This window comes from Vanellus vanellus (assembly GCF_965231255.1).
Source record: "Vanellus vanellus genome assembly, chromosome: 2".
NCBI lineage: Eukaryota > Metazoa > Chordata > Aves > Charadriiformes > Charadriidae > Vanellus > Vanellus vanellus.
The window spans coordinates 116561187-116586768 of record NC_138906.1 but is presented as its reverse complement, the minus strand read 5'-3'; the positions used below and the strand labels follow the sequence as shown (position 1 = coordinate 116586768).

At 39.5% G+C, this 25582-nt stretch overlaps 1 protein-coding gene across 1 annotated transcript in view; it reads right to left on the bottom strand.

Annotated features, from left to right (window-relative positions):
- Positions 1–25582, bottom strand: part of MYOM1 (myomesin 1) — a 75647-nt gene that overhangs the window by 29397 nt on the left and 20668 nt on the right. The window contains exons 6-18 of the mRNA XM_082479588.1: positions 21530–21622; positions 20503–20591; positions 20300–20362; positions 18539–18703; positions 17795–17956; positions 14218–14359; positions 11009–11208; positions 9311–9367; positions 8811–8935; positions 7086–7269; positions 5906–6080; positions 3216–3337; positions 161–357 (exon numbers count right to left, since the gene is read on the bottom strand). Coding sequence (XP_082335714.1) covers positions 161–357; positions 3216–3337; positions 5906–6080; positions 7086–7269; positions 8811–8935; positions 9311–9367; positions 11009–11208; positions 14218–14359; positions 17795–17956; positions 18539–18703; positions 20300–20362; positions 20503–20591; positions 21530–21622 — 1774 coding nt within the window. The remainder of the gene's footprint in view (positions 1–160; positions 358–3215; positions 3338–5905; positions 6081–7085; positions 7270–8810; positions 8936–9310; positions 9368–11008; positions 11209–14217; positions 14360–17794; positions 17957–18538; positions 18704–20299; positions 20363–20502; positions 20592–21529; positions 21623–25582) is intronic.

The following is a 25582-nucleotide window of genomic DNA, read 5'->3' as shown; positions in this document are numbered from 1 at the left end:
CAGAGAAATTTAATTGAGCTCAATACATTTATCATCATGGATATAAAACCCTCTGGACAGCAATCTGCACGCTGAATCATAATTCATCCCAATCTGTCTTTGAGATCTGTTTTGGAAATATTGTCTGCACCTACAGCAATAACAGGAGTTAACTGCTTACCCTGTATGCCCTCTCACTGATGGCCTTAATGTTGGCCTCCATCCATTTCCCAGGAACTCCATCAACCACTTCACGATAGTTCACGTAGTAGCCGGTAACTTCAGTTCCACCAGTGACTTTAGGTTGTTTCCATCCTAATGCCATCGAGTCACGAACGCTCTCAAGTACCATAATGTCATAAGGTGGAGATGGAGCAGCTGTTTCAACATGAATAATACATAATTAGGAAGTAATATTTCAACAGTCAGACTGGCATTCAGTCACCGTATTCAGGTGGCTCCCATCCTGCATTTCCTGATTAGGATTTAATGTGGTCAAAGGAAGTTTCTGGAGTTGGAATAAGAAATGCAGGATAAAAGCTTCAATAAACCAAATGAAAAACTCCAAACTGCATCGGAATTAATTTTCAGGATCATTTGGTTTCTGAGAAGCAAGCTGATACATAGTGAAAGACTGTGTTGCAATTGCAGCTCTGATGTAAGTGATTAGGACTCGCTTAAAAACCGTGAAAAATGAGGAACTAAAACTACCATTACAGGAAAAGTAAAAAAATTGGAGATGCAATGATTTGTTTTCTTTTGCTGAAAGCAAACTCTTTTTTACACATACAATATTCGTTGTGGTCCCTTTTTTTAAATAGACCCACATTATTCCTTTCCCAGAATGTAGCTTATCTGTTTATCCTTTTTTTTTCTTTTAAATTTTATACACTGTGCAAATTTTATCATTGCACCCATCACATGATCTTACCTTAATGGAAGGAAGCGTTATCATAGGCACTGTAGACTGACCAGAAATGGAACATGTCTGTTACTGGAACTTAAATTAAAAAATTTGCTGCATAATCTTCCTTTTTTAAATTTTCTTTTAACAATACAGAAATCTTTAACTTCATCCCAACCCATTTTCTTATAACGGTTTTTCTATACCTAGTGGTGAAATGCTTGCCCACACCCAATATGTCATGCACCAGTGAAGAGCCCTACTTGTGACCTTGAAGTCCTACTGTTGATGGAAATCCTACATCATACGCGTTTCCTTTTGTCTTTAATGTTTTATCTTAGTGTCAGCTAGCCCCAGGTGCCTCTAGTTTATTTTCTGTTCAGCATTTTGTACAAGCCTTTTGAGTCTCACTTCAGAGGGCTGAGGAGGAATTGGGGTCACTGGCCAGGTTTCAAAACTCAAGCCCCACATTTCTCAGGCATGACAGGTGTTTAAGTGTTGACAACATAAAACTTGATTTTGTGCTTGTGCCTTCAACTTGATAGTTTTTCCTCATTACGTATTGCTGTCAGTCAGTCAGAGGTACAACACAACATTCATTAGCGCTGTGTCTCAGAGGATAAGCTGTAGCTTACGCATAAACCCACAAAGGATCTTCATATATCCTAACACAACACAGATTTTCGTGCTTACCATCATAATCAGATTTTGTTTCCCTCACAAACGCACGTAACCGAGAGACTAGGTAACAAGACTCCTAACAAATTACTGAAGTGATTTAGAAATAATACAGTATCTTGGATACATTAATATGTAGTCAAACAAGATATTAAATTAGTAAACGGATTTATATGTTTCACTTTCAGTAGCTACTAAGTTTGTAATGTGGTCTCCAATACCATTACATACATCATGATCTTAATGCGGAGTTGAGCATGTAATTAATGAGTCTGATGGAAGATGCATCACTGGAGAGCGTGTTCACTCGTGGTGCGGACGAGCAGAGGTTACAACCATCTGAAGTGCATGTACCAAAGCAGAGAAATCTATTTATTTTATTAACTCTCACCTATATCTTTCTTCTTTGTCACTTTTTCCAGTGTCAAAAGATCCCCGGGTTGAGACTTACTTGCCTGCTTAGCAGCAACTTTTAGCGGTGCAGATGTGATAGCATTCTTAACCATTTCTCTGGTGTTATTGTCTCCTGTACTCCCCAGTTTGTCAGAGCTACTGGGTGGAGTGTCTCTATTAAATTTAGCATTGCATTTTAGCAAAGCATCTGTGTCAAAGATAGGCTGGGAGGACTCATGCATGCCTTCCCAGCTGGTAGTGCGGTCTGTTAGTCCACCAGCTTTACCACTCAGTTCAGGACACACACCATGAAGCAATCCTCCCCCTATAATTGCCAGAAAACAGCAAAGACATTTTGAATTAGAATGCATTCTTTTTTCTTCATTTAGTCAACAGAATGAAGAAATGCGTACAGTGAACAATACAGCCAAAGTATGACAAATCATAGGTTTTACGGACAAATTGTTAAGCTTGAATTCACAAAAATTTGAAATGCATAGAATACCTCTCAACCTGCTCACAACTAATGCTCTTTTAATAACGTCTACTTTTCAGAGCAGAAGAAATATGGAAAGTTAATAGTAATCTTCATGTGCTACTATTATTTTAGTATTAGATCTTGAATTTTCATTTCTGATCCTTTCAAAATGATCCCACAAAATTGCCCTAGGCCACATCTCTGCTCTAAGGTTGTGAGGTACGCGGGTTTGATACAAATGAGAGTGAGGATGTTGCAGACATACAATTTATTATAGCCCAATGACCTCATTCATCTTTATGGATTAGTTCAGGCAGTGGCAAACAGAAGTAATTCATCAACAAAGGGAGAACACAAAGGGTTATAGGTGGTTTACAGAAAAACACATTGCACTGATTATTAGGCTTAGGTATGGAAACAAATTTCTTAGGAACTGACTATATATAGGATGGCGTGTGTTAGTCGTGATAAATACCATATTACGGAATCAGAATGACATTCCATTTTCCAGGATACCTATGAAGTGAACTTGGAAGTGCTCTCTTACAGTGGGTTCATGAGAAACACCTGAAGAAGACTGGATGGTGAAGGTGAACAGTATACAAGAGTGCAGTGACTGTGAAACTATAGCTGTGAGACCATAGGATCTATGGATAAATTATTATTTGTGGACAGCATTGTAAGACAAAACAATTAGTTACAAATAGTTGCTGAAAATGTCTTTACTTAATTAAAAAACCCAAACATATTTACCATTGAAAAGAGCAATGGAAAACAGCTTACCAATGGCTGCTTGCACTTCTATGGGCTCCGAATCCTGCGAAAATTCACTGAGTCCCGCTGCATTAACAGCTCTGACTCTGAAAATGTACTTCTCACCATTTACAAGCCCATGGCAAATGAATCTGAAACAAACCAGTGAAAGAATACATAGAGAGCATTATGAAGAAAATAAAAACACTTAGGGAAAAAGAAAGCATTTCTTCCATAAAATTTGTTCTGGTTTCTGTAAACTGGGGATAAACCATGACCCCAGTCACTTAAATCAAGTCCAGAGAATGCAGAATGTATCTAAGCACCTCATTCATGCAATGAAGATACTGTCTAAAACCATGTCTGTTTACCATACTGTTTACCAACACTCTTTCCTTCCTAAGACTACACAAGTTTTTGTGTTATCAGAGGGACTACCTCACTTCTGCTAGTATATAAGATCCATACTTCCTAATGGAAACAATGTGAAAATCTGCAGAGATAAGGTCTGTATGTGCTTGTGGGATATTGTCATGACATAAGTAGAAGATACCTGTAGCACAAGTTCCTATAATTCACTTCCAATCATACATGAAAACTTGCAATGTTCAAAGCAATTACAGGGCATTGTACAAGAGCTGAAAAACAGTGTCCGATTTTTTATTTTACTTTCTCGTTTCTATATGTGACACAATATTCTAAGTCAGACAAACTTTTTAATTAGAATAGTTTTTCTATTGGCTTACATAATGATCACATAAAAAAACTGCATAAATTCTCTCTGGTGTCCACCCTGAAAACATTAAATTTCCCAAGACAAGACATTTGTTTTGGAAAAATTGTGTTTTGGAAATTTAAACATTTTATTTAAAACAACATTTATTTTTCAATAGGTGTTTTCAGTGTATTTTATTTCATGTTATTTTTATTTTGTTCTACTTCATAATGTCATGTCTTGCACTACCTACACTGACATCATGCAATGAGGTATGAAGCAAATATAATGTGGAAAACAAAATGTATTTCAAAATAAAAATTTTATTTTGGGGAAAAAAAAAAATCTGAATCAAAATTTTCAGAGCAGAATTTTCCCTACCCACTCTACCAGATTTTTCCAAATCATTTGATTTCACCAGGATGTGTGCAGAAAACAAATTTCAAAAGACCAAAATATACTGCGTAATGCAAACTATGAGCTACAGCTAATGCTTGGAGATTGACTCAACCCGAGAAGCCAAGAGTTAACAGTCAGCCCATGCCTGGCTGCGTCATACATTATATCGCATTGACTGAAGGTGCAGTGACAAGAACCTAAGCAATATGGTTACATCACAATATATTGTAACTCAGAACTATATTTTTATTTCTACAGTGAATAAAGATCACGTTTCATATTTTGAAATACACAAATGGCACACAACTTCACCAACACGATGTAACCACAATATAAATCACAGAAGTATATATGAAAGTATATAATATTGGCACATACAGCTGTTGCAATATAAATGCACAAAAAATACTTAAAGGAAATTGTGCTTGTGTTCAAGCAAGGCAGGGTTTATATATTATGTGATATAATAAGCATTTAAAATGCCCTTCTAAACAACGAAGTCGGTCCAAGAGTATTTAACAGAGCCTTACTTACTGTAATAAGGGTTGTCAGGGATAGTAATTACAAATGAGCATAATCAGTCATAACAAGCATGGACTGCTTCTGGATTGAAATCAATCCACTTGAAATCAAGTTCTGCAATTACTTCCATACACTTTTTACAGGGCATGTAGCAATAGGATGAGGGGGAAGGGCTTTAAAGTGGAAGAGGGCAGCTTCAGACTGAACATTAGGAAGAAATTTTCCACTTTGAGGGTGGTGAGGCACTGGCACAGGTTGCCCAGAGAGGTTGTTGAGGCCCCATCCCTGGAGGTGTTCAAGGCCAGGCTGGACGTGGCCTTGGGCAACCTGGTCTAGTGGGAGGTGTCCCTGCCTGTGGCAGGGGGGTTGGAACTCGATGATCTTCAAGGTGCTTTCCAACCTAAACCATTCTATGATTCTATGAATTCTCTGATTACATCCTTATTCAAACAAAACTAAATCTGATTTAGCTTGCAAAGTTTTAAATCTTGATTATTTTTTCTGATAGAGACTGAGCTTCACGTCAGTGAGGAATGTGAGTTTATACCCAATATTTAAGAGCGTTCATTAATATTTTGATAATTGCAAGTGAAAGAGCACTTAGAAAATAATATTGTTAGCATGATATGGCCCACATTTCCTCCTGACATTCTAGATATACAGTCCAGAAATGTTTTCAGCAGTCTTTCAAAACAAAGGACTTTGCTTCCAAACATTACACAGTTTAGTTTTCCACGTTTGTAACTTCAGTCATTCCTTGCTGTACTGTTTTTTATCAAACTGATAGGTTGTACAACAGCTAAAACTAGCGAGCTGCTTCTCTTTTCTTCACTAGCAATGTCCATGTTTCCTCTCCCTTTACTAATTGTTTCTAATATAAGTTCGACTATAAATTCCTTTTGGTCAAGAATCATATTTTGAAATATGTTTTTATAACTTCTTATAAGCTTCACCTGCAAGAGTGATTCCAGCCTGCTGGCTACCACAGAGCGATTAACTCTACTACTACTAACAGCTGGAAAGCATATATACCCAGTAAATCAAAAACTGGTGACCGTAATTTCCATGCTTTAAAAACCATTACCTTGTGCCTTTCACTGGATTGTTGTTGCATGGTTCCCAACGACCAGATCCAACTACACTTGACTCAATGTAGTACCCAACCAGCTCCTTTGCGTCTGGGGGCTCTGTCCAAGTGACAACAACTGAGGTATCTGTATTCCTAGTCGGCATAATACGCCCAGGAGCTTTGGGAATATCTGTGGGAGAGAAACGGAAATAGTGACCAACCAGTCAAAATTTACAAATAAAATAAGAGTGACATTCTATTCTTGATTATATTAGCACAACGAATAGACATTTAACCTCCCCAAACTCCTCTGATTTCAATCAAGTAATCTGGCAAAGCAGGACAGGATCGGTAGGTTCAAGCCTTTGATGGTGAGGTTCCTCACGTCTCCATTGCCTATGGTTATGGGCGTTTCCTTCAATTAGGTTTAGTTTATTCGCTTGTGCTGAGCATCTGCACCTGAAATGTGATTTGGAGCTTCCTAAAAGGGAAGATGTGTTAGGTGCACACTGAATGATTTTGTGCAGCCCACAGAATAAATCAGAACCAAATGCCCCTGTTAAGTAGCAAATTGCATCTAAAGTGTTTTTCAAGAAGAGATGTTTTACTCTTCTTCTTAGAGAATGTAGTTCATGGCCATCAAACTGCTCTGAGAGTTCAGTAAACAGAGCCAATCTGGGAACTGGATTCAAAGCTGCGTTGCCATTTGGAAACAAATTGCTAATGTAGACAAAGCTACTGATGCTTTACTGTGGTGAACATCTTGGCTTTTCTTCCAGTGGAAATAGTCTCTGCATTCATGTAAATATTAAATTCTTCACTTCTGTTTAATTTGGCAAACAAGGAAAGTTAAACTTTGCTGATGTCTGGGCTTATTTTCAATAAAGACTCTAAGTAAAACAAAACATTTTTGTACTTCCTTGAGTTTTCATTTTATTTCACTATTTGCAGCCTTTGCAGTTCTTGGCATCACTATTTGCAGCTTAGTTCCCTTGGTTTGCATCTGTCATTTGACTATACATTAAAGGTTCAACAACCCAAACCGAAATTATTTTAGCTAAAGGGAATAAATCACTGACTACTCCTCATACTTGAATCATTTACTGGGCAGCTATTTGTCTTCAGACAAAACAATTACATCATAAACTGAAAAGATACCATGGAGGTAATTTAATACATATGACCACACACTTACCGAGTTTGTCATCCACCACAGTGGCTTCGGTTGCTTCTGAAGGCTCACCAATTCCAGCTGAATTGCAACAGCGAACTCGGAAGCAGTAGGATTTGCCTTCAGCCAAATCGAAAACTGCGAAGCGAGGAGATTTCACAGGGATCTCGGTGTTCACCCTTTGCCAGTCCTCCGTGCCAGCAACACACTGCAGTCAAACCCAGAAACTGCATTTAGAGCAGAAGTCTCTGAAAGCCGAGTGTCTAACCCAACAAGACTTTCTACCTGGACCACCAAATGTATGTCTGCTACGGAAAACAGGGAGAGACGTTCCTTTTTGGGGCCTTTCCAAAGAAACAGCGTATTTCAAAGCTTATGAATCTGCCATCTGTCCACCTACTCCAGAAAAACAGTGTAAAAGCTTACTGGTTTTAATATATCAAAGCTAAACTCCTCTTCACCGCAAGGAAGTGATGTTGTTATTAACAGCATCCAGTTCTGGCCCACTTTCGAAATAAGTTCTGCAGACATCCAACATCTTCCAAAGAACAAAGCTCTAACATTACCACATTGCTTCTAGATGCTCTTGTGCCGCTCTTGAGAATATTTTTGGAGCAGCTTCCAGAATTAATCAGGATCTGACCTTCATTTTCCAGAAAAAAATTAACCTGTGCAATTAATTTGTGAATTGATTTTATTTCTGTGGCTAGAAGCTCTACATACCACTATCACTTATACCATTGATATTAGTAATTATTTTTTACCTGCGATTTACATTAAAGGTAATTTCAAGTAATGGGTCCTGGTTTCCAAGAGATTTTAAATTCCCAGGAAAACTTTACCTGACTACATGACATTAGTGCTCAGTAATCAACATGCAATAGATTATTAAAAAGCTTACTTACATGGAAACTCAAAATTCATATATTCATCCTCTCTAAGTCTGTTGCTAAGTGAAACTCATTTATTTAGACCAGATTTCATAAGAGAGATGAAAAACACATAATGGGAAGATATTTATGTCTCCCATGATGACACCTCTAGACTGACAGGGAAAAGCATTGATAAAAAAGTTTGTGAGCCATGAGATACAAGTAGAAAGGGTGATGGCATGAAGAATTTTCTAGGCTAGCAGCCATGCAAAAAACATCTCAGAAAAGCAGGACACTGAAATTAAAACTCATTCTGTTCTAGAAAAGAAATTTTGTCATCTTTGTTGAGTTGGAGAAGCAAATGGAAAGTTAATGTAGAGGATAAATAAGAGAAGACAGCTGGAGGAGAAAGTGCCAATGCCAAGGAACTCTTGCAGAATGCCTCCATCCAAAATGTTAACAATCTGTCCCACCAGACAAGCTTCATTTACACAAATTTCATTTTATATATATATGTGTACATATATTTAAAAAAAAAAAAAATATATATAAACATGTGACTTTACTCTGTGCTTTCTCATTATAGAGGGAGTTTGTAAGCCTCTCTACTCCAGGGTAGGCCAATGACACAGTTCATAAAAGGATATTACAGTGTGTGACACATTCTGCATCTACTTTCCTATTTCCCATCTTTCTTTTCTTCCTAGTTTATCTTAAACTACAGTAACAGTTATCTTGATGAAGTATACGAGTTCTAGTCCTGGCCCCAGTTTGAAAGTCTCAGGTGGAAATGAAAATTAACTATAAGTACAGAAGAGATGGCAAAACAAATGTAAAAAGATTGCCACAATGTGATTCTGATTTTGTCCAATTTTACCTTTTCCACAAAGTACATGATACCCTCATGGCCCCGCTGTCCGGGAGGTTTCCAGCTAAGCACAACATAATTCTTGGTGGCTTCAATAACTTGGAGGTCTGTAGGTGGACCAGGAACAACACCCTCTGAAGAACAGGGGAAAGGAATAGGAAAGGGAATTGGGATTTGATTCCTTCATATTTGTATCAGAATTAGTGCCATAGTTAAAATATAGGAGTATTAATATACCTTTGCACCTGATATTTTTTTAAAACATAGTTAAAAGCCATCTAAATATTGGTTTTAAGTGTCCTTCTTTTAACTCTAAGCATGTTTATTTGTTAGGTCCTGAATAATGAAACCTCACCTCATCCACCGAGTTGGGAGTTATTCAAGGTCAAGTGACTCCCAGAACAACGAACTTTGGGTGCATGCCAAAGTCCACTGAACTCACTGGGAGTTTTCCTAATTACTCAGCCAGCTTCACATTAGACTTTTGTAGGCAAAAGGGCTGTGTTTACCTGCAGGTTCTTCCTCAGTGACAATAATCTGTCCAGTCCAGGGAGCAGAAGGGTGACCTGAAACAAATGTCAGAAGTATCGTGGAAATGGGAGACTTCAGGAACTTTTGAAATAATGAGAAAACCAACTCTTTTGTGGTTCAAAACTATCATTTGCAAGATTCGTGTGAGCTCCATTTTTGGTTACTGCTGTGACTGTTGCTCATGTAGCAAGCTAGTTACCCAAGCTAGTTGTAGCCTGACCGGCTTGAATATCGAGAGCAGCTCAGCAATCAATATAGCTAGAAAATTTAATCCACTGAAACATCTATTCCTCCCTGAAATGTCACTGGAGTCACCTAGGTGACAAGCAGAGGTATTTGGCTCACTGAGCTCATCGGTTTCAGAGAATTAACTTCAACTTCATTCTCCATACTCTATTCATTTGGTTTAACAGCTCACTCATTAAAAGAACAGCCAAATTCCTGCAGGCTGCTCTTTGTCTCTTTTTAAGCACTTTCCCTCACATTACCAGCTTTCAAATCATGGGTCACAGTCACAAACAGAAACTGCTCAGTCTGACTCAACATATGCCCTTGATACCATTTGGGTGGCTCTCTCAGCACCTTTACGTTATCATATTATTGCAGTTATGCATTGAGCTACTGACCAGGTCAATGGACTTTCAGAGATAAATTTTGCAATTGCTGTTCTCCACCTCCACGTGCTTCAGCTTACGTTGGCTGATCTGTTTGGGAAGTGTGAGCAGAGAGGGAGCAGGTGGGGAGAAAAGAGGATCATGAGGGACAAGAGGAGGAGACATAAAGGGAACACGCCACCAAGACCAGACTTCCTCTCCTGAGACAGCTTCCACACTTCCCAGTGAAAAGAAGAGGCCTCCCCCAGGCTTCAGGTTTCACATGTCTAAGCACAATGTTACTTGGCAGTACCAAACCTCCTTCCTCCGGCCTTTTGTTTTTATTTTGAAGGGGAGCCTTGGTCATCTGACTGCACTCTGTAGCTTGCAGCGTTAAATACAGTAAGACATATAAGCTGGGACTGTGGGAGCCCTGTAGCTTTGCATACAATAGCCCTTCACATTGGACCATTTTAAATAGTAACAATTCAGAAACAAGTAGAAATAATTGGATTTTAGCCATATTTTTTCAGCATACGGGTATAGAGGTGGATTTGGAAGCAAAATGTCTGGGACATTGCCGGGCCACAGGAAAAATATCCTTGACTTGTAAAATGTTAATTTTAAAGCAGAGAGCTTGGGATCAATTATCTACTGGGCTACCCTGCTATTGTGCTGATGTTACTGCGAGACTTTGATCATCACATGAACACAGACTCAGCCACCCTTGTCTGTGGCACAGAGAGAGACTATTCACAGGATCGGTTCAGCTTTTTTGTTGGCTGAACAAAAGCAAGCCTCTTCAGGCAATTAGCTCTCCTGTGCCTTTTCCTCCCTTCCTGCAAGTTGGGAGCGCAGCACCACAGCCAGCCAAAGCCATCCGAGCAGACAGAGCACTCTGTGCAAAGAGCACCGAGATGATTTCTTCTTGGCAAAGCTGTCTCCAAAGAATATTTTGTTTTTGCATTGCTCCCTCTAGTGGGATTTCGAAGGTTTATGAGTAAGATAGTCGTAATTTTTCTCTTTTTTAATGAGTTGTGACTTCTTAAACCTCTCAGGCAACCTGCAAAAAGCACGTCTTACTTCTAAGCCTGGCTCTGTCAGCAGGATCCAGAGCAGCCACGGGCTCTGACACCCGGGATGGTAGGCTGATGCCAGCTTTGTTCACAGCTCGGACTCGGAAAATGTAGGAACGGCCTTCAATCAGACCAGTGACAGGAAAACGAGCAAACTTCACGGGAGTCTCGTTGCACTGGGTCCAGTGGGTGGTGCCAACCTCACACCTGAAAAATACAAACAGCAAGAGCAGGGCTGGGAAGGGAAAAATGCGAACTCAGGGCACCCAACCCCATTTACAGTTTCACCATCTGTTCGTGTTCATTAGCTGGTCCATACCAGTTTCCTCAAAAGCATTTTATACTGGTGACATCAAAGCAGCTGCACCAAGGGGTCAGGGTTGAAGTACCATCTGGGCATGCACTAAATCCCTTGCAGCTGCACCCCTTCTTTCCTGAATTGAGGAAGGGACACGAAGAGAGCTCACTTCACTGTTGAAACCTTCATGAGTATTCTCCAGGATGCTTAAGGAGCATTAGCTTTAGCATACTTGAAGGGACATGAAATACACATATCTTTTGCAGTTGCAAGAAGGCAACTAGTTCATCTTTCATGCACAGTGCTCCACTGTACATCCCACAAAATGATGGGCTTTGTGGGTCATGGAGACCTCCGTTGTGAGTTCTCTGACCAGCCCAGCATTCAGATGGCTGTGAACGGGGTTAAAGCCGGGCACTCAGTCAGACCCTGCTGCAAACACCACTGGGGCCCCCAAGGGAGCCTGCAGTGTGGTGGCTGCAGCCACTGCAATGACAAGACCCAGCGGCGTGGTGCTGGTCCCACTGCTGTGAAGCCTCACACCTGGCAGGGGGCTGATTTCTGGCAGAAGGAAGAGATAACCAGCAGCGAGGGACCACAGCGACTTTGACTCAGGGACCCAGGAGGAACCTGCGGGGATGGCTTCACAGTATCCAGCAAGATAGTCAACAGAAGCATGAACTAGCAGTTTGGGAAAGACTTTTTATTGCTGCCGAGATATCTGCTGAATGTTATGGCACCTGCCCAGATTTCTCAGTAGATGCACGCATCTCTTTTCTGGGAATTGTTACTGTCTCATTCGGGGCGGTTTTGTGGTTCTGGTTTCTGCTTGGGGCAAAGGATGCCCAAGCTTCACCTCTAGCGTTAACACAGATTGGTCCTGCTGCCTCGGGCGACCTCCTCACTCTGTGAGGCAGCAGCTACCCTGGCTGAATATTTAGGTGCCTAAATACCCTCAGTGGGATCAAATACTGAAGAGCAGTAACACAGCTTTGAAAAGAAGAATAAAGGAGGTGAACACAAGAGAAAAAGCAAAATGTCATTTGTCTTGCAGTTACTCTCAGCGCTAACATCCCTCAATAGCCTAGTTTTAAATGAGATATTATTTTTCAGGGTCCAGTCCTGTCTTTTGTTTAGGATTTTTCAATGAATGTTGAAGAGCTGTAGCTTAGACCTAGCACTACCTAGTTACAGCAGCAACTGACACTCATCAAACCAGTAAAATTATATTTGAATTGGACGTTAGATTTGTTTCACAAAGCAATGCCCTCTTTTTATGCATATATAAGTTATGTATATACAGAGGCATAATAGGGTGCCCTTTTTATATATGTATATTTTAAAAATTATATAATGTTTGGGACATTTTTACATGCATCCAAATAAGCCCACAGGACCTCCATATTACTGATGATGTATTCTATTACTGAAATTCAGGCAAATATTACCAGTGCTGAAAACTTCAATCCAAGTTTCAAATGCTGACCGACCGAATTTCTTGAATCCTGAGGTTCTGGAGTCCTGCCACTGTGTGACACGTTCAGTTTTCATATTTTTAAAAACTACTTCCAATTCTTATTGTTGCAGAGAAAAACACATAAGCGTGATCTGCATGAAGCTTGTGAATCTAAGAGCTTAGGAAACAACAGCACGTAAAAGAAATCCAACTTTCTTTAAGATAATATTTTGCTTTCTGGTACATGGTAACTATTTGGAAAGTGGCAAGAGAACACTAGTACAGAAGGAGCCACAGCTGCCCAGTGAAAGAGCCGATCTTGTAAGCTATCAAACTGCAAACCCCGAGGCCTCTGAAGCCTTATGGGAAGCAGCAAGAGCCGAGAGCTACGCAGTGGCTTGCAGAATCCTTTGTATGTAGTTAAATGCAGCAGGATGCAATTATTTCCATGAAAATTAGATCAGGCCCAGCCAATCTAAAACAAAAAATGTAATTTTCTTCTGGCCAGCACCAAGAACAAAAATAACAATGACCATTTTAGTCGTTGGTCATTGTTTGGTCCCCACATTGAGAGGTGGGCCTGTGCAAACCTCATGAAGTTCAACAAGGCCAAGTGCAAGTCCTGCATGTGGGTCAGGGCAATCCCAAGCACAAATACAGGCTGGGTGGAGAATGGATTGAGAGCAGCTCTGAGGAGAAGGTCTTGGGGATGTTGCTGGATGAGAAGCTCCACACGAGCTGGCAATGTGTGCTCACAGCCCAAAAGGCCAACTGCATCCTGGGCTGCATCAAAAGAAGTGTGGCCAGAAGGTCAAAGGAGGTGATTCTGCCCCTCTACTCCACTCTCATGAGACTCCACCTGGAGTACTGCATCCAGCTCTGGAGTCCCCAACATGAGAAGGACATGGACCTGTTGGAGTGGGTCGAGATGGCCACAAAGATGATCAGAGGGCTGGAACACCTCTCCTACAAAGACAGGCTGAGACAGTTGGGGTTGTTCAGCCTGGAGAAGGCTCCGGGGAGACCTTATAGCAGCCTTCCAGTATCTGAAGGGGGCCTACAAGAAAGCTGGAGAGGGATTTTTACAAGATGATGTAGTAATAGGATAAGGGGGAATGGCTTCAAACTAGAAGAGGGTAGATTTAGATTAGGTATTAGGAAGAAATTTTTCACTCTGAGGGTGGTGAGGCAGTGGAACAAGTTGCCCAGAGGAGCTGTGGAGGCCCCATCCCTGGAAGTGTTCAAGGCCAGGCTGGATGGGGCTTTGAGCAACCTGGCCTAGTGAAGGTGTCTCTGGCCAGGACAGAAGGGTTGGAACTAGGTGATCTTTAAGGTCCTTTCCAACCTAAACCACCCTGTGAATCTATGATTCTAATTTATCTCATGCTTTTCAGTGTGCTTTTAGGGTTTTGAGTTCGAATGAGCAGCAATACAAATTCTCCGGTCCAGCGTGCTCACTGACCTGTCAATGAAATATCCAAGGATGGGGTTTCCTCCATCGACAGCAGGCTGCTTCCAGGAGACAATGACATAATCTTTGTTGGCATCTAAGCACTGCACATCCAGTGGTGCGCCAGGGGCTCCAGGGATTTCAGCATCAGCATCTATGAAGATTTGCAAACGTGAACCACAGTTCTTTCACAATTATTAATCTTCAAGCACAGAACACTGTTCCTACTGAGCCAAAAAAAGAAGTTCCATTACTGGCTTCAAAAAGTATTTGTTTTTATATTGCCAGTGTTTTTCTAGGTTTTGGGTTTCTGTTTGCCACATTTACAAATGCTTAATATGTTACGGCATAGTGAAAATGTAATTCACCTAAGCATTTTAAATAAAATTAGTAACACGCATTCTGGTTAGGTAGCTGCCAGAGACATAGCTGAAGTGAAAACTTGGCACACTATATATTTACCTGCTATTCTACTTAGGAGAAGAGGCTGATATCTTGCCTTACAGCCAGGCAATAGCTCAATCAAAAGTATTCACTCATTGGACATACAGTACTGAATTAAATATCTTATCTCATACATAGTCCTTCCTCATTTGGTTTTGGTTAGCTATGAACTGCAAAGATACCAAAAACTTTTGAAGTATATTACACATACATTATCATTGTGGAATACAACCTTCATAAGGATGAGCGTATTGTTCCTTTGAAGTGTTTATCACAAATCTGGGACTGCTGGTGTCAAAGGGCCTTGACTACAGCATCAGCTTCTGGGCACATCTTATCTAAAGCTTTAAAAAGCAGAGCACAGTGCTGGACACTGGGGAATTTTGTTTACATAGTCAGAGTCTGATTTGTGAGTTGGGATGATTTTCATGTAGAGAAAAATAACCTTTGCAGGAAGATTGTATGAAAGATTTTCAAAGAAAAGAGGTTGTTTCTCTGCAGAATAACATCAATTTGTACAATTACATGTAGCATTTTTCAAGTCCACTACTTCGAAAGAAGATCTGACTTAGACAAGAAAGATATGTACCTGAAGAAAAAAATATTTTGCTAATAAATAGTATTCATACATCCCATCTAAACCACAGACTTCTTAAAAAGGTTTGATGTTACAAGGCACTACAGGATTTTGTATTACCATATACAGTAATCTATTTTTTATGCTTTTGGCTTTCAGAAAAAAATGCCTTATAGGAGTAGTTAACATGCTTCATTAAGCAAAACAGTAGTCTTCAGGAAAAAAAACCCCACACTTTACACTGTGTCTTCTCTTATAGGCAGAGTAGCATCACATGGAACTTTTGAAGCTGTGCCAAAGTTACTGAGTCCAGGTTCTAATTACAGCTAACTGGATCCATTTTTAAAAACAGTAATGTACAGGGTAAGCAATCCAGTTAACATAACAAAATAATAAGAACATCACGAGTAATAACAATATGTCTTCGGTGATCTTCGTACAAAAGGTTTAAATTGCCCATATTTACCACTTGACTAACATAAGACACCACAATTTCTTTCCAAGACAGACTGGGAAATAGCTGGGACAACCAAGATAGCTGATCAGCTTCAGGGAGGCTAGGATTTCAGCCCTGATGGCTTACTGACAAATGCTGACCTGTAGCCATGGCAGAAGAGTCACACGTGCTCTCAAAACCCATTTAAAGACTTAATGTTACGAGCCTGATTAGTGCATCACTCACTTCCATCAGGGATTTCTACACGTGACACAGAAAGACAACTGCTTGTGCTTAAATACTATAGCTAGCCATTTATAGCAAATTTGCATACAATTTAGGAGGAGCAGTGAGGAATATAGGAGCCAACTGAGACTGCAGGGACCATTTAAGTAGGAACGTAGAATATAATTAATCTAATTAGAATTTGGCAAACACACCAGTTGGCTAGTCAGATGCTCTGGTGAAAATGGGTTTGCAGTCAGGTCATACCTGCGTTGCTAGAAGATGTAACAGGAATGAGGGCGATCTTTTCTTTATATGGCAGCAGAATTTAAAACAAAGCAAGAAAGACAAGTCCTATTCCTTGTCACAGATGCTCATTTCAGTAGATTCTTTCTTCAGGTAGTGAAAACATCTGCTTCAGTCATATTTTCTGAGCAGGCTGTTATCTCACACAGCTCTGCTGGACTTGGCAACACAGTGTCATTCTGGGCATGGTCTCAGAGCCAAGAATTTCCAGAGCCTTTTGAATTAGCATTACACGCTTCAGCTGCTTTTAGCAGCTGGGACAGATATAGAATCAGCACGCAACCTGATAGCCATGGCTCCTTTTAAAGAAATCTTTCTCTAATAGAAATTCAAGGAATTTTTTTGTGGTACAGGCAAACAACACCCACAGAAATTACATTTTAATTCTACACTTTGCTGTTTTACTTTAGAGCATCACAGAACTGTTGAGATTGGCAGACAACTCCAGAGATCACCTAGTCCGACCCATGGCTCAAAGCAGGGTCAGCTAGAGCTGGTTGCCCAGGACCATGTCAAATCAGGTTTTGGATATCTCCAAGGTTAGAGACTGTCTGGGTAACCTGTTCCAGTGTTCAACTACCCTTGCAGTAAAAAAAGTGTTTTACGTTTAAATGAACTTTCCTGTATTTTACTTGGTGCCCATTGCCTCTTGTCCTGGCACTGGGCACCACTGAAAAGAGCCCATCTCTGCCTTCTTTACTTCTCTCCATCAGACATTTATACACATGGATAAACTCTTCCTAGCCTTCTCTTCTCCAGGCTGGCTGAGCAGCTCCACCTCTCTCAGCCTTTCCTCATACGAGAGGGGCTCCAAACCCTTAATCACCTTTGCTAGACTAACTCTAGTGAGTTCATGTCTCTCTTGTACTGGGGAGCCCAGGACTGGACCCAGCGCCCCATATGAGTTCCACCCGTGCTCAGTACAGGGGAAAGATCACCTCCTCAACCTGCTGCCAATGTTCTTCCTAAAGCAGCCCAGGATGCCACTGTCCTTCTTCGTAACAAAGGCACATTGCTGTTTCGTGTTCACCTTGGTGTCCACCAGGACCCCCAAGGTCTTCTCTGAAAAGCAGCTTTCCCGCCAGTCAGCCCCCAGCCTGTACTGGTGCATGAGCTTATTCTTCCCCAGGTGTAGACCTTTGTGTTTCCATTCCACTGTATTTTTTCCTGCATTATGCATTAGAGAGAGCCCCTCAAATGGTGCACATCTTCATCAAAACAGTGCAGTTTAGCTAGCAGTGAAATGGTTACAAAAATACATTTTGAAGTTATTATATAGATTTTTCCCCTTCATGACTTATGTTCAGTACTCTTCACAGGCTGAAATTGAGAAAGACTCTTGTAGATACATCAATATCCTAAATTTCTTCCTCTAAATGCTAATATGGTTTAGAAGTTTTCTGGCACATGACACCAAAGCTCGACGTGTGCATTCAATTTTTCCAAAGATAACAATTGGAAGTTGTATTGCTAGAATCTATTAATACAAAAAAAAATATTCTCTTTTTATTGGAAAAAAAGGACCTAAAATGGCTGAGACTGATTTTATCAGCATTTTCCTTATTTCTCTAGTGAATTTCGTTCACAAGACAATATCTTACCTCGAACAAAGACATAACTACTGTACTCTTCATAGTAGTCTCCCATCACCACTCTTAGAGTGTAAAGACCTTCATCTTCTTTGTTTGCATGAGTCAGTGTTAATGAAGCTCGCTCCCCGGTCCAGTGCATCTGGACCCATTTGGATGGCGTAATAAGAACACCTAGAAATGAGAGAATGTAATGATGAGAACTAGTTGTGAACTACTGAGGAATAGATTCTGAATATGGGAAATAGATAGACTGGAAACACACAAGAGACCATTCTTATTACGCAACTTGCAATCTTCAAAGACAATCATAAATTACAGTTAATTCTGCTCGTATGCCAACTTGTCTTGTTTTCAAATTGTAACTTCAGAGAACATCAGCTTTTTTATCAGCTCTTGCACAAGACATTTGTGCAACTACTTAAGAGATGTCTTGGCATATAAATAAATTGTAAAAGCTATGTGGGCTATGGAGATGGGCCACGTGCATGTTGGAGCTGATCAAAATGCTTCTAATTTAATTTTTTTTTAAGAATTAAATCCATAGGAGACGTTTTCACAGTGCTTCTGTCTGTTTTCTAACTGTAGTTCCATTTCAAAATGCTAAATTTTTAAAAACTTTTAATTGAAAAAGAGAACATATTACTGTTTAGAAACCTGAAAAAGTTATAACCAAATCATAATGTTCACATATGCTGAAATAAGTAAAGATTTACATGAAAGAAGTTTATATTTCTTCTTGTCAAGCATTCTCACCATTTCTGTACCATTCGATGTCTGGTTTGAAGCGCTTGATGTCAGGACTGATGACAACTGTGCAGCCCAGACTCATCGTCTCACCTTCTCTCCCAAAGGCTACATCAAACTTGTCGACAAAGCTGATTTCAAACCTGGAAGCATAGCCATGAGGGGTAACGCCAACTGTATAAGGGAAAAAAAATCTGGCTGTTTACTTTTTCTTTCCTTTTGTGATGAGAATAGTAAGCAAAAGTACCCAATGATTACGAATACAAGCTCAGGTAAAGTTGAATATATAAATAGAAACAATATATATATTCACCAGTCATATTCGGAGGTAATTGCAGTGCCAAATAATCCGAGCCCTTACTATCACAGAGAATCAACTATTTCTTTATTCATACAACTTTAGTTCTCACAGCTAGTTCATTTTATCAGGGAGAGGCTCCTGCAGAATTTCATTCCAGAATTTCCAAAATGTTGAATCCAGCATTTTATTGCTTTGTCTGAAGGTTTGTTTTATAACTTAAACAGGTTTTTATTTGTGATTAATGATTTGTTCAGGTCAAGCTGATCTTTAGCTTATATGGCTCTTTTCTTTCCCTGTTTTAACTCCTTGGTCTATCTCAGGGCAGCCATGTGTTCACTCAACCTTCATTTTTATAAGCTAAATAAGCCTTTGAGGGGGGGCTCTTGATATAAAATGAGCTCTCCATTCCCCCAGGCATTCAAGTAGCCTCTTTCTGTACTTGCTCCTGAATTTACCTTTTCTGATGTGTGACCCGAGTTATGCAGTATTCCAGACAGAATATCCTAAGTGCCCTACATTTGTGCTGCATGTACCTGGCACAGGGGCTTCCATATTTCATTTGAAAACAGCTCAGCTGATAAAACCTCAGGTCACATTTTCTTTTCCACAAGTGCCCTACACTGGTAGCTCACAGCTTTCCTGTTATCAATGAATACATGCAGGTTGTCATCTTCCTTTCCTGTTACTGATTTATAATTCCCAAATTATATTGGAATCACGTGGCCTTGCATTTTGCAATGTGGTGCATAATCTTGTTGCTATTATTTCAGAGCTTTGATATATAAATGACATCTAGTACGCCTTTGCAGCATATCCCTGATTCTGTTTGTGCTGCTACAATAAAAGAAATGTCCTTAAGTCTCATCTGTCAAGCCTTCCATGCACAGGAGCCCTAGGGCACTCCATACACATCGCATGCGTGGGTGGATTGTCTTACCATTTCTCATCATGGAGGTATCTAGGCAAGACTGTAAATCGCTTCAAAATGTGAGGGTCTCCGGTAAAACAAGCTCCATTTTTTACCTTGATATATCCAAAATATTTAAACTGGATTCTGGCAATTTGATCTTTTCTATGCATTTTGGTAACCCATGGAATCGCGTAGCAGCAGACAAGAACGATTAAGTCAACTACTCTGCTTATTCACATACACCCCCCAGCTTTTTTCCAGACCATGTTTTATATATTGCACGAGATGAAGCGTTTCTCTTTTCGACAGGTTTTATTCCACAGCCAAGGGCAAAATTAAAAGGATGTTTCTTATGTAAGCAAATAGCTATCGAGCCAGAAGGCAATGCCGTTTTCCCCTATGGGTGAAGCTAACACCACCTGAAATTGTGGAGCTCAGTACCTTTGTAAATCAGACCCGCTTCCTTTTTAACTAATGTTACAAAATATTCTGCTTATTCATTTGTCATGATGTCACAACTGTAAATGGATGTGTCAAACAAACATATATTGCAACTTACGGCCCAGAGGCATGGAAACCGTTCCAGCATACAAAAGACTTGCATCAATTTCTCCTTTGTACCCTAGACAGAAAAAAGACCAACTCCAGTCACTATCACCAAGAGGTAAAGGCTCTCTGAACCACAAAAATGAAACTGGTAATGTGCATCTTAAAACAAAACAAAACAAAACAAAAAACAAAGTAAATTTTTTGCAAACCTACTCTTTACCACAAGGGAAGCATAAGCCGAAATTTCTCCTTTTACATTCATAGCAGAGGCCCGATACTGAGCAGTGTCATCAAAATCACATCTAAAACGATAGAAATGATTAGACATGGCATCCCTTTACTCCTTGGCATACCCTCTCCTATGTTTTTGATGAGAAAAAAAAAATCCTCAGAAATCTGTGTAATATCTGCAAACAAGAAAAAGCTTGGGAGACAGACACGCTGGGCATTGGACTGATTGTAGCCAATGTTTTTCTCAATGTTAAAAATCCAATGTTTGGAATACACCTCTGTTTTCAAATACCACTTGCAGATTTGAAATTGAGAATACAATGGAAGTAGGAAGAACTGTCTGACAATATTTATCTAAGTTATCTCTAGGTTATCTCTAATTTACTGTCTCCTATACAGAGATGCTTTACATGGAAACTGTAGAAATGGCAGATATCATCAAAAATTTTCAAAGGGCACCTACCACTATATAAATTGCCAAATCTGGATTGTTGCCGATTGTCAAATTAGGTCATTAGGTCTCTTGTTTTCAATGGTTTTTAATGCAAAGTGACTGCAAAAATTTTACATTTTGAGGATGCATAGTGTTAAAGATCTTTCTTGTAGGTAAGTGAGGACATCTAATTTCTGTTCCTCATTTCAGTAAGAACCAGGAACTTTGCGATATTTGAAAAACAGTTAGCTCGCATATTTTTACCCTGAACTTGATTTTTCTCATGTTTAACTGAATTCATGCAGCAGACAAATGGAAAAAGTACTGGCAAATGTCCCACATGTTTCTAACTCAGACATAAATAGAATAATAATCCAGATAAATTACTCAGGTAATTTACATATCCTGCACTGAGGAAAACCAGAACTGCTTAAACATTTAGTAGACAGCATTCCCTCAGCTGTACAAACTTGATAAGCCTTACATCCCCAAGAGACATGTTCACATTTTGCAGGTCTCAATCTATAGCAACATTTCACCTTAAGTTATTTGTTAAATTATCTAGTATTCCCTTACGTGCTAATCTCCAGTGAGTGGAGCCCATAACGACTTTCAATGATATACTTGCCAGGGTGAGTCTGTACATTGATGGGCACATTGTTTTTGTACCTATGGAAAAGCAAAGAAACAGTATGTCACGAAAGGAAGTGCATAATTATATGCTTTAAAAGGTCACGTCCTTGGGGTTTGAAATAGAACATCAGTTTCTGCATGTTTCTCCTGGATAAACTGTAGTCTAATTTCTTGGAAAGACAATGTTAAGAGAAGCTTAAGCTCGCTCTCTTTCTTGTTGACCTGCCCCAGGTGAATTTTATTTTCTAATTAAAAGGAGAAAATAGTATTGCACAGGGTGAAAACCAACTTATATTACCATGAATTTCAGGTTTCTGCTTGTAAAAGAATCGAGGAGTCACATAAGCATTATCTCAGAGTTTTGTGAATTGCAAACAATGAAAATTCTGTAGCATCCTTACTGACTTGGTATCGTACACAATTTGTTTGGTTTGCGTATTTCATCTACTTTTAAAGCTGCATATTCACAAAAATTTCCAGTAGAAAATTAACTTTTTTTTTTTTTTGTGACTTGCATAGCTAAGTTGGCAGAAGCTCCGATGCAAATAGGGTTATACTGCTAAAAAAATTATCTTGATGGTAAAGTTCATTGCAGTGAGGGATCTGGCAAATGCTGTACTACCAAAAACTCTGCCTTTACAAGTATACACAAGGAGTGTTTTCTGGTACAGGTATATCTTCAGGTAGGAAAAGTTTACTGTCCAAAATTCCCAGTAAGTAATTTGAAGGAATGAACCAGTACTGCTCAGTAGTGAGCTGGCACTGCTAATTTCAGAATTTACATAAACAGCTTGAGACTGATGGAGGGAAAGTTCAGTGGTTCGTGGTAGATTCTTCCTCACCAATTACTGCATTAAAAGTCACTCATTCTGAACAATACATGGTGTAACCAAGTAAATGTTTGAGTGAACCTTGTCTTAAGTGAACACTATTAATGTGGAACAAACTGCCGATATGAGTCTAATAAAAATAAACACTGAATTGTTTTCAGTACATTTGGGATTGATAAGAGGTTTATAAAGAAACAATGTTCCCTAAGATAATGTCCTCCTTTAGCATAGCTTTCCCTGTGCTCCGTAAGGCGCGTATGTAAGGGAAGTGGAAACATAAATGACGATAGATAAAAGTATCTTCATCTCTTATTTTGCTGTAGCTCAAGTAAACCTTTCTTTTCATAAGTCATAACAGACATCCAGCCAAAGAGCTTTGCTTCTTCATTTTGGATTTTAAAGATCAGTTTCTCTCGTAATTTTTAATCACGAAAGGGAACTGCTCTGCTCTCGGTGGCATGCCCCACTCCACCAAACAAGTCAGTAATAAGCTATTTTATTTTTACCAAGAATATAATTAGTTTAATATGTCTCAAGATGAAGCTATATCCACAATAAATATGAAAATTGCCTTTCAACCATTTCAGTGTTGTGAAATAAAGAATACTTCCCTGGCTACAAATATTTGGGCACAGTAATGCACTGGGATTTTTCTAAGTGCCAAAGTGAGCAAGGATCATAAACCCTAATGCTTTTCATCCTGATCTTCCTCTCAGCAAGATGTCTATGAAAAGAGACTCAATGCGGGGCAATATCCTTTATTCTAGACTTCAAACAGTTGAAGAGATGCTTGACCTCATTACAGGTCTCCTACTGCATTATCCTGACTTTCAGTAAAGAATAACACATGGGTCCACTAAGAGTAACACCATTCACCATCACTCTTCACCTCATCTCTGCAATGGTGCCCCCCAGACTGATCTGCCTGGAGACAACTGGGCATCTCTATACTCTGTGTACTGCGTCAAATAGTTTAGAAAATAGAATAATTACATCAGTTCCTAATATTTTCCTAATATGAAATCCCATGAAATGGGACTTGACTCCGTAATCTCTTTAACTTTTCTCCAAAGGGTTGGGCAACCCTTGGATACTTTTGGCAGCGCAGGCATTCGATAGTATGTGGTGCTGTGTAGAAACAAGCTGAGCCAAGCAGCAGAGCCAAGACTTTCACTTCTCTTGTCTTCATTATCAGGTTAGTAAAAAATAATTGATTCAATTTTGGCTTATTCATATTCATCTATGGAAAGAATAGGGCTTGTGTGTTAGAAGGACCATTTGTTATTTCTGGAAACGCAAATTCCAGAACAGCCGTGTCATTAGCTAATGTTGGACTGCAACCTCCCACTGTCATTATGCACTGATAGTTTATGCTTTCTGCTACTGGTTTCAAATGTCCTGGGTTTTCCATATGCTTTTTCCAAGGGAGTCAGAACAGCTGCATCACACAGTAAGGTTTTCTTTAGAGAAAGTTCACGAAGCTTTATAATTTATCATGCACAGGATGAAAAGGTCTCCATTGCTTATACAAAGTATGACTGTTTGAAATATGCGACTGACTTTTTGTTAGAAATGCTGAATGAGAGCTGACAGATCCAGGTCAGCACTGTTCTGTATCTCGGAGCAAAGACAAGTGCTGAAATGGCTGTGAACTCCTTTTTTTTTTTCCATTAGTAGCCTGTGGCGAACTGAAATCCCTTTGGAATTCAGATGTACGGTAAAATGATGTATTAATTTCCACCATCCACATTTAGCGCTTAGATGAAAGGCTGGTTCACAGAGAGAGCAAAGGCAGACAGCTGAAGGCTTGGTTTAACCACGTCAGGTTTTTGGGATAAGGTGAATCTCAACCACAGTGAAAATGGCCCAATGCTCACGTCCTTGGTTAGGATTCAGGTTACAGAGCTGGATTACAGCCATGAGGGTAGCTGACCATTTCTTATGTCCAGCTGAGACCAGACCCAAAGGGTTTGTCTGGAATCCCCTCTAGGAGGAATCTCAAAACAGGGCGCTCTCAACCCTTACGTTACGGGAAAAATGTGTCCATGCAGAGCCTGGCTGTCGGTTGTCATTGTCTAAGGAGAGAGACCAAGCGACTTCGTGGGCATCAGCTTTGGCCTATTAATGTACCTTTTAGGAACAATTTTTATCAAGCCCTGAGAGTAAGTTTTTTAAGACCTAGACAAACAGAGTCCATTGAGAAAATCAAGTAGTAAATTGCAAAATATAAGTATTACTTAACATCGTGGTATAGTAGATGTTTTCTGTTGTCTCCACAAATAGAATCTCTGTAGGACTTATTCCTAATTAATGCTTAATGCTGAACACAGGCTTATTCTTTATTCATTTTATAAACACATAAATATGTTTTATATACATGTTCTAGAATAATCTTTTAAATCAAATAATGAGCATCATATCTGATTTTATGTTTGAAAAAAAAGTTATCACCTGTTATCTTAACTTGATGGTATCTGTGTAGCATGAAACAGGTAAGAAAGATCAGCTCAATAGATGGTGAGACAGTAAAGCTTCATAAGTCACTGTTAATTAAGCTAAATTCAATTCCAGTCAGGGTAAACTTTAACCCAAGAGTCAAATTAGACCTTCAGCTATGACTAAGAGTATATTTTGGCGTTCTTACAATAAAGATTTAGATCAAAGGCATTCAAGTGAATAGAAAGTTTCCAATGGACTCCAAGCCTTTCAGAAGATTGGATGGTCCTGCATCTACCTGCAGTCTTTGACTTCAAGTAATTATGACATGTCTGCTATGAACACCCCGCATCATGAGATTTCATTTGCATGGCGATTCAGTACTATAATCGCTCAGCTGCCAGGCAGCTAGTTCTTAACCAAAGCAGGTTTTAATTCTTCAGGGGTATTAGTGGCATTTGTAGACTAAACAGAAGTATTTGGAAAACAGTATTTTAAGGATAGCACTGACAATAAATTAAACTGCTATTTTTCCTTCATCAGCAGACGGAAACAGGATATTGGATGTCTCTATGAAACAAAAAATAATCTTTGTATTCATATTGCTGTTACACAAAGTATTATTTTGCCTTCTAATATTTTGCTTTCGTTTTGTAAAGAGTGACTTGAAAGGTGTTTGACAGGCCTCTGTACCTGATTTCTTTTATTGAACTTGTATCTTTCCTGAAAA